This window comes from Eimeria mitis, genomic scaffold (assembly GCF_000499745.2).
Source record: "Eimeria mitis Houghton genomic scaffold, Emh_scaff186, whole genome shotgun sequence".
Lineage (NCBI taxonomy): Eukaryota > Apicomplexa > Conoidasida > Eucoccidiorida > Eimeriidae > Eimeria > Eimeria mitis.
The window spans coordinates 1-12705 of NW_013570182.1; the positions used below are offsets into that span (position 1 = coordinate 1).

Here is a 12705-nt window from a genome sequence, read left to right on the forward strand (position 1 = left end):
GAAAGAGAACGAGAGCTTGCAGGCAAAGCTCGACGCAGCTGGAGCCCTGAAGGGATTACCAGAGCCTCCTGTTGCTGGGGACAAGTCCGTAGTGAAGCCTGAAATGGCTTTGTCGGAGGCGAACCAGCTGAAGGCCACCGCAGAGCTAGAAGCCCAGCTGAGCGTCCTGAGGCCAAAAGCGGAAGCTGCAGAAGCGCTTGAGAAGGACGTTAGACGGTTGCAGGAACAGCTTTCTGCTAGCGAGGAGCTGCGGGCAGCGCATGAAGCTCTCAAGAAGGAGACAAACGCGCTGAAAGAGCAGCTCAAAGAGCTGCAGAGCAAATCAGGGCAACCAGTAAAGCCCGTAGATACAAAGGCAGCTGGTAAGGGGCAATCACTGGCGGATGGAGAGCTGCAGGCTTTGTTGAGAGAACGCGACGAACTTAGAGAGAGGGTCCGCGCCCTGGAGAAGAATATGGCTGCCGCTTCTGGAACAACAATGCAAGGCGATACAGTGCATCCGACAGGAAAAGAGGCCCCAGCCCAAAGAGGTTCAGGGGGAGCACTGCCAGCTAAGAAGCCTCTGCCTCCACTGCCGAAGCGAGAACATGCTGCTTCTGCGGAGCCTGCTGCTGCGGAATTCCCGGCTGGCGAAAAGGGAGACGAGACATCACCAGAGGAGACCGTTGTAGGCTTATTGCCTCCCGTCGCTGCAAAGGCAGTAGATGCTCAAGAACCACGGGCAACGGAACCTGCTACTGGTAGCGAAGGCTTGCCACCAAAAAAGCTGGAGCCTTCTGTAGGGAAGACGGCGCCGTCCCTCAAAGCAGGCGAGGAACCTCATACAGGCCAGAAGGGTGAGGAAGCGGGGGGCTCATATAAGACGTTACCGAAGAGTGCCAAGAAGCCGCCTCCGCCCCCACACAAGCCTGCGGAAAAAGATACCAAAGTTCCTCCGCCTCCGAAGAAGGCTCCACCGGTGGAAGCTCCGTCCGGCGATTTAGTTGAGTTGACTTCGGAGGTGAAAGGTAATCTTGAGAAGGAAATAGCATCTCTGCGGGAGCAGCTAGCTGCAGCGGAAGAGTTAAAAACGACCCACGAGGCTCTTCAGAGGGAATTCATTGCACTCCAGGGTGAGCTCAAGTCTTTGAAAGCTCAAGCGAAGGCCAGTGAGAGTGAGGAAAAGGTCGAGACGGGTGAACCTGCAGAGCCGCAGCCGCAGGAGACCGAACTTCTGCGCAAAGAAAGAAACACTCTGAGGGAACGCGTGGCTGCGCTTGAGGCCGAACTGTCAAACCTTAGAGCATCAGAAGCTCACGGGGTAGCCATCCCCAAAACGAAGGGAACCCTGCCTCCGAAATTAAGGCCCGGAAAGTCTCCATTGCCCGCTAAAGCGCCTAAGCAGGCTGATGCAAAGGCTTATGCACAGACATCAGGAAGGGCCGGAGAAAGAAAAGATGAAAGCCGTCTGAGCTCTACCGGTGTGGAGGTAGCGAAAGANTGAAGGGAGCAGCTGGGGAGGGCCCTCCAGACAAGGCAAGCCTTCTGACTGAGGAGGTTCTGTCCAAGTCCGACGCAGAAACAGAAGTAGGGGACTCTGGGGCGGAATCTTCTCCGGCGGAAGAACGTGTGGCCGAGCTGACGGAGCGGTTACAACGGGCCAAACGTCGAGTGCGGAACCTTGTGATAAAGTGCAATGCCCTTGTGGAACTGGAGAAGGAGCGCGACGCTCTTCGCAGCCAGCTTGAGTCCCTTCAAGCTAAGCATGAGGCAATCAGCAAACTACACGAGAAAGAAGCCAAAGATAAGTTAGCGGTGGCTGGAGCAGACAAAGCAGAGGCTGACAGCATGCTCAAGTCGGCCTCTGCTGCAGCTCTCTCTGCTTCTGCAGTTGCTTCAACTGTAGCAGATGACCCCGAGGGCGTGGCCACAATGAACAGGAGCCTTACGACTCAAAGCTCTTCAGCTCTGTTGGATGTCCAGCCTCCTGCCGACTGGGCTGAGAAGTATGAAAAGGTCAAGGCACAGCGGGACAAAGTATACCAGGCGTACAAGGCCCAGAAGGAGCGCATCACGAGCCTAGAGGAGGAAGAAGCGATCACAAAGGAAAGGCTAGAGAGAGTTGAACGCCTTTATCAGGAAACGAAGGAAGAACTCGAGATCGTCACCAGACCCCCTAAACAGCGTGAAGGAGCCGAATCCGCAGGTATACTCTCATGGTTGGGTGGTGGCGCGCACGATGAGAAGCCTCCGGAGGAGCAGAAGCTGCGGGCGAGACTGGAACTGTTGCAGCAGAGACTGCAGAAGGCTCTGGCGGAGAACGAAGCCCTGAGCAGCAAACTGGCGCAGATGCGTACGTCACCCACAGGGTCTCCACGTGGCGANCGGAGAACGAAGCCCTGAGCAGCAAACTGGCGCAGATGCGTACGTCACCCACAGGGTCTCCACGTGGCGATAGCGCGGCTGGGGGCGAGGCCACAACTGAGCAATCTCAGGGAAGACCCTCTCAGCATCTGTCTCCTCATACTGTATCGAAAGGAGCAGGATCTGAAGCGTTGAGTGCAAAGGACCCCTCTGCAACGCACCCGGGCCCTGTCCGGGGAGAAGACTCGGAGGCAGAGCGCAAGTCTCTTACGGAGCTCCAGCAGCAAGTCAAACAAAAAGATGCTCAAATAGAAAAATACAAGGCCGAGATCCTCAAGCTCAAGGCAAGTGCCGTCCCTGTGTCTGGCGAAAGCTCTGTAGCAGCGGAGTTGGCGAAAAAGGAACAAGAGCTTCAGGCCAAAACTGCAGAGCTAGAGAAGGTTACGAAAGATGCATCGGATAAGGAGGCCCTAATAAGGGAAAAGACTGAGGAAGTCAAGACCTTAAAAGCCAGGTTAGAAGCGCTAGAGAAGGAAAAGCGGCAAGCTCTCGACGACAACAGCGCCTTGAAGAAAGAGCTCGAGACATTGCAGAAGGAGCTGGAGGCTNGCGGCAAGCTCTCGACGACAACAGCGCCTTGAAGAAAGAGCTCGAGACATTGCAGAAGGAGCTGGAGGCTATGAAGGCAGGGCGATCTGCTCCAACGCCAGCAAAAGAAAAACCCAAACCACCCTCTTCTGGAGACGCAACCTCTCCAGCTACGAAAGCTGTCAAGCGGTCCTCCAGCATAGCAAAGCGAATGCCAGGGCTCCCACCTCCCGCACCAGCGTCAAGGGCTGATCGCCCTGATACGGCTGCAGTGGGGGTTGGCGAAGCCAGGGAGGAGGAGCACGAAGCTGCCAGTTCGAAGGCGGCACAGAAGGTGGCGACAGGCCCTTCCGATGAGCAGCTGAAAAAATCCGAAGAGAACTCAAAAGCACGAGATGAGAAAGAGGGAGAACCCTCTGCGGACCAAGTTTCAAAGAAAAAAACCAAGAAGGCATCGGCGGATTCGGACGGCGAATCTAAGCCAAGAAAGTCACCAAAGGAAGATTCTGAAGGCATAAAAAAGAAAAAGAAAAAGAAAAAGAAAGCTGAGGCATCCGGTGAGAAGTCCGCCGAACAGTCCGATGTGGAAAGTGGTGTCATGCACAACGATGTCGATGAGACTACTGCAGCGGCCGATGCGACCTCTTCTTGGGGATTCGGATTCTTCGGAAATAGCGAAGGAAATGATGCATCTAAAAAGGATGCCACTGAAAAGGAAGCATCGCCCTCTGCGCCTCGTCCCTCCCTTCTCGGACTAATTGTCGGCGCGGACCCTGTTGAGGAGGCCCCCAAGGGAAACGAAGTCCCCCCATTGAAACTCTCTACTGTGGATGGTGCTGATGACCAGAGTGACAGTTCCTCGAGCGAAGACGGCGAGACAGACGGAGGCATCACCAGCACAATAGCGGGCTTCTTCTGGGGGATATAATCGTGAAGAGGTCAGGAGAAGCCGACGAACTCCTCGAGCTGGAAGCTGCGTCAGTTAACGCTGGTGCATTAAACGCGCCACCGGCGAGTACCCGTGCACTTGCTGTGTTTGTATGCTAAAGGTGTCCTAGGCAGTGTACTCTAGTCTATGTTTACCCCACGGTCACCAAGCCGCCCAGCTACAATTATGTCGTGCTGTCATACACGGCGCCTGCTCANAAGAGTAGTGGACGCAGCAACCATTCCTGCAGTGCTGCATCCTCCCAGCACCGTATTTTTTGGTATAAGCTCTTCATTTCGTTAGCAAGCTTACGCAACGCCTGCGGCGGTAGTTTATGCGTACATAGGCTTCCGAATAGAGTCATCTGCTGTTCTAGATTGTCTAGCTACAAAACTCCTGAATGTTGTGCTGAAAGTCAAACATTGTCTGCTCGTTAGGGAAAGTGTTGTCAAACATGTTAGTCATGGCACAGAAGTACCACAAGCTCCCGCTGCCAATTGCTACCAAATAGGTAGCGCAACGGTTGGTCTCCGCGTAGGAATCACGAAACGTCAAACCAGCTCATTGTCTGTCTGTGGATGCTGCAAGCGCCTTCCGACGGACAAGGATATTACTGCCGTGGAACGCTCGCTCTTCTGTGGTATGACTGCGTTGGCAGCGGCTGCAGCAGGCCCCCGGAGTCTCACGTGTCTCATCTCACGCACTCCGGGCACCAGCCAAGATACGAGGAGTTGGAACGATACGATCGCATGCGAGGTCTTTCGATAATGGGGAAGTGCAGACTGGCTCGTCTCGTCCAGCATGAACTTCACACTGCAGATGGGCCTACGGGGGTCGGCCGCCTCTTGCTTGTCTTCGCTGGCCGGCGCCATCCCTTTGATGATGACCTGGCTGAGAGGCCTGAACTAACGAAGTCCTAAGTGCACCAAAAAACACCTCCGTCTGTCGCCTTTGACTGGAGTGACGAAGACGAGGAGACGGTGCAGCTAACACGCTGGAGGGGCTTGTGGGATAGATAAGCCGTAGGAGGGGTACATAGGTATGCTGGACCGAACACAGTGCGGTCAGTATGCCTTGCCCAGGTTCTTCTGCCGGCGCGACAAATGGCCAGGGGAACAACAATCAAAAAGCTTCCCTCTGCCCCCCAATCAGCTCACTGGTATGCCAGGGGGACACGGCTAGTGAGAACCATTTCGTACAAAGGATGGTTACTCCCCCCAGGTACTTTCACCTTGCTGCCTAGACCAGCTGGACAAGCCCAGTGGCGCAGCCGCCAGACACACCCGAGATATTTAACAATGTAGGTCGCAACTGCAGCTTCATAGAAGCGAACAGTGTAAAGATAACAAGGCTGCATACAACACTCGCGCGTCAGGCCTACTGAAACAAAGGAGCCGTTGTGCACGAGGGCTGTAGGGAGCCCTCACAAGCGTATGCAGGCGAAGAGAGAGGCAGCCCCGGAAGCTGGCAATTCTCTTCATTGAAAAATGAGCCTCCCGCCTGAGCACCGACATGCAGGGTACACATTCTGCTAATGTGAGCATTTTCCCCATAGCGTACGGCGGTAGCTTGCAAGCGTCAACCTAGCCTCCCGACACCTTTCCCGTGGCTTTGTGTCTCCTAGTCGCATTCAGTGAACTACCGCTTATGCATGCGAGCTGTAGCCAACAGTCAACCTACCCCGAGGAGGACGTTGCTATCAATGGGCAGCTCCACTGTACGCGGTGGAGGATGTGCTACGGCCGATGGCATTGCAAAGAGACCGCAGCCCGTTGAAGATGGTGGTGTTGTCCCGGGTGCCGGAGCGCCCCAGATACAGCTAGACTCGCTGACCATCCCGGGTCCATACAAATCCATGGAGACGGAAGCTGCAGACCCGTAACACAAAGGCAGGTGCAACGACCTTTTCATGCTGTAACTGTTGCTGCCGGTTCGTGCTCTGATCAAATCTAAGCTGATATGGTTGAGGCGATATCGACACTTACTGTGTAGGGTAGCTCCTTGCGTTGAAACGCTTTCCTCAGCGATGTAGGGTGGACTCCCCAGATTTAATGGCCGGCCACTCGGAGGGGCCAAATCCACGTTATTCCCTCCAGTCAGAATGCCTCCGTTGATCGGAAGCTGCAGCAGATGCTGCGTCGGCAGATCCCCCAGCAGACCAGCGGCGCGGAGAGTCAAAGGGTCTTGCGGATGCAACGAAAGAAGCCGTTGTTTGGCTTCAATTCCGGGCTGCAGCGAATTCATCGCTTGCGACCTCCTCACCGTAGCTGTGGGAGGCGGCTGGGGAGGCGACCGCTCTACGGACCAAGGCTGGCCAGGGGAGGCCATGGGGTTCTCCTGAGGTGTGCTCAAGTTCAGATGGACCTCGGCGGGGAGTGAGTACCCTTCCTTTGCCCCGCTATTGACACTGCGGTGGGGAGTCCCCCCATGAAGTCCAGCTGTTGGATGGCGATGGACCCCTCTAGGCTCCTGCCAGCGCGCGTTGCCTTGGTGTGGGCCTCCACGAATCCCCATGAGCCGCGCGCCACCTGGCGGCGCGTTGGGTAGATGTGGCTGGTGGGTAAGGGGTTGGGGGGACGCGAAGGCCCCCGCTGGGCCCGCGGAGGAAACAAAGGGAAGCCTCCGCCCAGAGCTCCCTTCACCTGTGAGCAGAGACTGTGCTGTGGCACGACTCATGAGGCCCACACTCACTGCTGCTTCCAACACCAACGTGCATTCCTGCGAAAACACCCGCACGTTTCTCACAAAGAGTAGAATGCCCCATGATATTTGTTGGCCTGGAAGCAGGCAAAACGAACGAGAGCATGCCCGACTGCACCTAGGCCAGCCTGGCTCTAGCGCGCCTCACCCGATGCATGTGCTGCTCCCGCAGGTGATATACTAGCAAGCGCACAGTCTTCTCGTCTATCGCCGGCAAGTCTTGTTTGCGGTTCGTCCCAACGCCCATAGGACGGCCCCGGGAAAGATGTCGGCCTGGCCCCCGCGAGTTGGACTCGCGGACACTCTCCAAAGCCTGCGGGACCGGAGAACGGCAACTCACGTCATGCACTAAAGTGGCCTGAACCCCAAGTCCTCCATGCCCGTGGAGTACCAGCAACTTCTACTGTGCAATCTGGAACAAAATATGTCTACAGAGGGTACAACAAGATTTGCATGCGCCTAGATTGCATTCGAGACGCCGTGGGCATGCACGAAGCCACAGAAGGATGCAAGTAGAAGTGCATCTGGGAAGATCAATGACTTACGTTCAAAACGACCTCCACTGCTTGCGCGTGCATCCGCCCCTTTAGACAGCCGAAAACAATGGTGCTCACAGTCTTACTATCAGCTGCTACTCCTTCTCGGCGCATAATCTGCAAGACGTTGTACGCAGCCCTGTACTGAACANGGACAGGCGTTCGAATTACATAGGCTGTACTGCAACGTGATGCTTGTGAGATATCGAGCCTACACCCGAATGGGGGAGAGCTAGCAAACTGTGGGCAACATTGTTCTCGATGCGGGGTCGGCGTTTTGTTATTCAGTAAATAGGCTTGAGCACCATGGTCGGTTAGAGACGAACCTGTCTGTTCTCTATGCACGCGGCCATGAGGCAAGTGTACACGTGGGCATTGATCCTGAAGTCATACATCTTGGGGAGTTGCTTGACCAGCTCGAAGGCAACAGGCAGCTGCCGCATACGTCCGTGCAACTTAATTAGAATGCTCAGAGTGAAATTTGAGGGCTTTATGCGTTGGGCCTGCATCTCTTGCCAGAGCTCTAAACAGAGAGAAGAGCGCTGCATCCAGGCGAAAAGACGTCAGAAATCGGAAAGCCACAAGTCACAGTCTGCAACTAAAGGGAACACTAAAGAGACAGTCGGCACGAGCCAAGGTTCATTCACAACCAGAACAAAACACATGCAGTATACACGACCCGCTGGAAAAGCAGAACTAGCAAAGGGCGCAAAGTGCATGCCAACGAAGCAGTCGCATGTGCCGTGGTTATGCAGAGATACGACGTACACCAGAGCGCACGCATCCATCGAGAAGGGAGTTATATAGGACCCCGTCAGGGTTTATGTTCTTCTGCTTCATTGCCTTGAGCAGGAGGAGGCCTTTGTCCATCTGCCCGTGGGCGCAGTAGCCTTTTATGATAGTGCTAAACGTGATCAGATCGGGCTGCACGCCTGCGGCGACAAAAAGCAGCAAAACGTGAAGTACCTGCAGCTACAGCCCCTAACTGCAACCTCCAGATATACGGACAGAAGCATGCATGCATGCATGCGTGCGTGCACTAACAACGCTACCAAGTAAGTACGTGTAGAACACGACAGTGACCGTCCCACACGAGAGATCCGGCAGCCAACAGTAGGCTCTATCTGTGGCATCCGCCGCAGCCCCTTAGCGCCTCCAGCTACTCCCTTAGGGTCTCTTGATAAGTGGGCTTGTTGTGGCGAGCATTAAATGCAGAGGCAACCGGCAATTCGGCACTCTGCCCTACCTTTCTGAAGCATGTCGTCTAGCAAAGATGCTGCACGGTCCATTGCCCCCACTCGGGCACACACATCTAAGAGGGAGTTGTAGGTAACTGTGTTAATTTCCACCCCCTGCGCAGCCATTTCTTCAAATAGACTCAGGGCTTGGTCTAGCTGAAGAAACAACAGTAGCGATAGCAAAAATACAACCTTCACCCACTGTCTGTCCCTCATACGGCATACCATAGCTCTAGGGTTCGCATCCTAGCCAGTGCAGACTGGCCAGCTACACACTGGATGCGGCCAAGCGAGTACAAAATACAGAATAAATAATATCGAGACACAAGAAGCTAAAGACGCTGTCCCTCTACCCTTCGCTCCAGGGGACTAGGGGATGGCGAACTTGCCTGCTTTGTTTGTGCACAACCCTTGATGAGGGTGGAGTACATGACGGTGTTAGGCCGGACGGGCTGGTTAGAAGCTTTCATGTCGGCCAAGAGTTTCAAGGCCAAGTCCATGGCACCGTTGCTCACGAGAGCATCGAAGATGCAGCCGTAGGAGACGGCGTTGGGCTTGAGACCTGAGTCAACCGCAGACTCGCAGCAGAGACACGAACTGGACCCCTCGCGAACAGCAGAGCTGGCCCCCATCCCTATAAACGTCTTCAGGGAAACAGAAGATAACAACCGCTATAGAGCGAAATACAGAAGCCCGGATGGAACCAACACCATGCAGGAAGGACCCCTCAGTGGGTGGGGTGGGGGGAAATGAAGCGCTTGCCTTCCGTATTCATCATCTCCTGCCAGATCTCCCAACATGACCGCACCCGCCCAAGCCTCCCCAGCTGACGCAGCAACAAGCCCAGCCGATACACCTGGTCTTCTGTGTCTCCCGCACGAGCCTTCCCACCTCCGCAGGTTGGGGTGAAAGCGTTCGACCTTTGCCGAGTTCGGGGTCCCTCCTGCTGCATGTGGTGGCCCCCGGGGACCGGAGAAGCTCCCCCACCGGTTCCTTCTTGAGTCCGGGTCGGGACCCAGGACTTTGCCTCTACATCCCCCCTTTCCGAGACTGTTTGGCTGTGTAACTCGGTCGCAGGGACCGGGGAGGAGAGCTGGAGGGCTCCCCCCTCCGTCCCCAGAGGCTTTACCTCGCCTGTGGCCGGTTCACAGCCACTTTGCATATCGAGAGTCTTCAGCTGGGCCGTGAGGGTCGCCACCTCGAGCGCTTCCCTATCCTGGTAGGGGACTGGGGACAGGCCACCCCCCATTTCCCGCGGGGGCTCTGGGGGGGAAAGGCTGCCCCCCGTTGGTGTGGTGAAGGCTAGTGGCATACGAGGCACGTCACACTCTTGCCCTGCCGAGAGGAAAGCAGATTCAGAAGAGACAGAGTTGCAAGTATCAGCAGAAAGAGGCCCGTCTGCTCCTGTTGTGGTAGAGCAGCTGCGGTCACTGGCAGCCTTCTCCCCCGCTGTCTGCCCCATGGCGGGCTCTGGAGGCCTACATAACAGAGGCAAGCAGCCCACTGCGTAGGATCCCGCTTCGCTATCTGTCGCTGAAGGAAGTGAGCTGGGCCCAATACCCGGCGGCAGCGCACCCGTTGCTGCGCCAGCCAGCGGGCAACCCCCCGCGCCCCGGAACGCTTCCTCACCTAAACCGCATTCTCCGTTGGGAAAACGAGCAGCTACCGACATCAGGAGAGACGGAAAGGCGGGCCAGGGAGGCTGGGGAGTGTCTTTCTTGTGTACAAGTACATATACGCGTGCCCCAAGGCTGGGGGGTGCGCGGGGAAGGATACCCTGAAGGCGGGGCCCTTTTGGACCCCTACAGGGGATTTTACGTGCGCCTGATGATTTTAGAAATAATGCCTATCGGTGGCTTCAGGATTGAGCCTGCTTCTGTGGGACGGGCACAGGCTCCCAAAGCAGAACCACACTCGGTCGCCTGTCGTTGCTTCCCCCTGGTCTCCAGCGTTTTTTGCGAGACCTCCAGGGAACACATGAAAGGAGAGGGAAGAACAAGATAAACCTTTAAAAACTGAAGACGAGACGCTGTGTTGGGTCCGCTGGAGGAAGCAGCCCTTTCACTCTTTGGGGGTCTTGCAGTGGGGGACGCGCGGGACTCAAGGCCTTCTCTCCGCCTCCGTCTCTCCACCTACCCAGGTACTAGACATAGCTTCTGTCAGCCGTTACTTCTTAATATAACGCTAGAACGAAAGCTTCAGAATCCTTAGTGGAACTTGCATCCTTGCTCCGTACTTTTTGCTGAGTCCGTCGCGCAAAGACCGTCGTGTCTCAGGGTGGCTATGCAAGATGGAATCCGCGGGCTACATCGAGGAAGTCTCTTCTAACGCAGTCAGACTCGCTGTACCTCACTTCATTTTGCCTAAGCCACATAAACGTTCTGCGCGAAGGGTTGTTGGGGATTCCCGTTGATTGAATCAGTTTGTGCAACCCCTGTCTTGCGAGTATCGTCCACCGCTGTCAGTATTGGTACGATGCTTGAAGCCGTGAAAGGTAGTGACATGTNTGAATGCCTCTCGTTTGGTATTCGCTATGGTTATGTATGGTTTCGCTCTTGTATGCCCGTGGGGTTCAACAGACGATGAACAGGTCTGCTGGGGCTTCAAGCAAACAGATGAGAAGTATAATAGTTTAGGAGAATTCCTCTATCTTTCCCCCGATGCTGTTGGTATGTAATCTATAGTTCACGTAAGATCCGTGGTATGAGTTTTTGCTTCTTCACGACTCGGAGCGCGGTGACGACTTCACTGGAGTGCGTACTATTCGTGCCGTATGGTAACCAAGCTAGTAGATTGAACCAAACTTATATGTAAGATGTGTAGCCAAAAATAATGAAAAAACCGCGTTCTGCTGTGCGGAACTTCAATAAAATTCCATACGGCAACTGTATTGCAATGCGCAGCACTAGAGAAAAAAAGCGTATTGTTTGATAGCATTAGTGTATGCATCAAAACGGGCCTTAGGCATGCATTAGGATATGCAGTACAGCAGGAGTTACGGCAGAAAGTGCTGCTACTCGTGCAGCGCTGCTGCCTTTCCGCATCAGCCCGTGCCATCCTGCCCAGGACGTTCGGAGAGTGAGGAAGAAATTATCGCCTGTTTATTGGGCAACTCTTATCTTTAATATTTTGACTCTATTACAGCACATGACGGTGTTATTTCAACTCTGCTAGAGCTCGTTGCAGTTCCCTGCTAAGGCTACGGCCCCATTCCTTAGAATTCAGCCTTTTGTCCTCTCGCATAGCAGGTTGATCAGGATCCGCCTTACGATGGGGAGGCGACCCCACCTGGGACGTCGTTGCCCTGGAGCGGGGGCATTATTCGTATCCTATCCAGCCGGAAATTACATTACAGCAAGAGCTACTTATGAAGGATGCCTCCGCAGTTTCCAACTGTCCGCTGGTGGCAGTCGCCCCATGCGTGTTGGAGCAGGGAAAGAGTTTCTTCCGGCTCTCGACCTGCACTTCCATATTCAAAAATCGCATGAAGAGTTATAGTTTCTGTGGATGGCCCTTGAATTAACGACACTAACTCTACGATAATGAGAGGTTCGTTCGATGGCTTTGCTGGAACACGCACTACGATTCCATAGTCTGTATATCAAAGGTATTGCCAACAAGGTGGCTGCCGCACTTTCCTCATGCTCTACTGACCATGCACTTTGTGCCGCTACAGCACTTCTCAGAGACGATTACCATTTCCTGTGTACATTATGCTCGCCTTATTATTAATACTCAGGCAGCTCGTTACTTAGGCGCAACGCCGGGCGACGGTCGCAGCTGTGAGAAACTTCCCTGTAGCAGGCCGCCTAAACGAAGTTTGGGGCCACACCCATGGATCACAGGGCCCTGCGAACTAGACCGCGCCATTACCAGTGGGTGCACCAACACAGTGTCCGCAGCTCTGCTTTTTGTGCCACCATTGAAACGACGAACGCAGAGGAAACCCAACTGTGAGTTCCAGTAGGGATCCGAGTCCACAATGTGGTAGACAAGCAACAATGGAAGGATTGCGTGCCAAGGAAGCCGATAATGTGTGAGGCCTCTGTCCATTTCGTGTTATTCTAAGGCTCGTACACGTTAACAAAGAAGACTACGCTCTAGTATAGTAGTTCACTAAGTAGGATTGAATAGTAGGCTGTTCCTCTGAACGTCCTCTGTGGGGCACACCCGTCAATCCGCACTCCCCAGTATAACGGGCCGGCCAAAATAGGCTGACTGCCAGCATCAAATAACTACACTGGGCTACAGAAACTCAAACATATCACCTGCTTCGGCAAACAAATAAAAGGCGAACAAAGCCTAAAGATACTTTTCTCCTGTTCTCAGCTCACAAGTTGTTACGCCCCTGTAGTGCACAGGCCTTACAATG

At 54.6% G+C, this 12705-nt stretch overlaps 3 protein-coding genes across 3 annotated transcripts; 2 read left to right on the forward strand and 1 right to left on the reverse strand.

Annotated features, from left to right (window-relative positions):
• Positions 1-103: 103 nt before the first annotated feature.
• EMH_0002420 (uncharacterized protein) lies at positions 104-2984 on the forward strand (the record flags this gene model as incomplete). The annotated part of the gene is given in 4 exon segments (XM_013495988.1): positions 104-1460; positions 1559-2332; positions 2419-2949; positions 2953-2984. Coding segments are annotated over 4 exon segments (2694 nt in total).
• A 158-nt stretch (positions 2985-3142) lies between these two features.
• EMH_0002430 (uncharacterized protein) lies at positions 3143-3859 on the forward strand (the record flags this gene model as incomplete). The annotated part of the gene is made up of 1 exon (XM_013495989.1): positions 3143-3859. The coding sequence occupies one exon, from the start codon at positions 3143-3145 to the stop codon at positions 3857-3859; it is 717 nt and encodes a 238-aa protein (XP_013351443.1).
• A 551-nt stretch (positions 3860-4410) lies between these two features.
• EMH_0002440 (PPR repeat-containing protein, putative) lies at positions 4411-9795 on the reverse strand (the record flags this gene model as incomplete). Its single annotated transcript, XM_013495990.1, has 12 exons — positions 4411-4759; positions 5017-5107; positions 5287-5359; positions 5540-5727; positions 5845-6577; positions 6708-6872; positions 7105-7212; positions 7422-7637; positions 7864-8027; positions 8342-8489; positions 8687-8895; positions 9225-9795. The coding sequence occupies 12 exons, from the start codon at positions 9793-9795 to the stop codon at positions 4411-4413; spliced, it is 3015 nt and encodes a 1004-aa protein (XP_013351444.1).
• Between the last annotated feature and the right edge of the window lie 2910 nt (positions 9796-12705).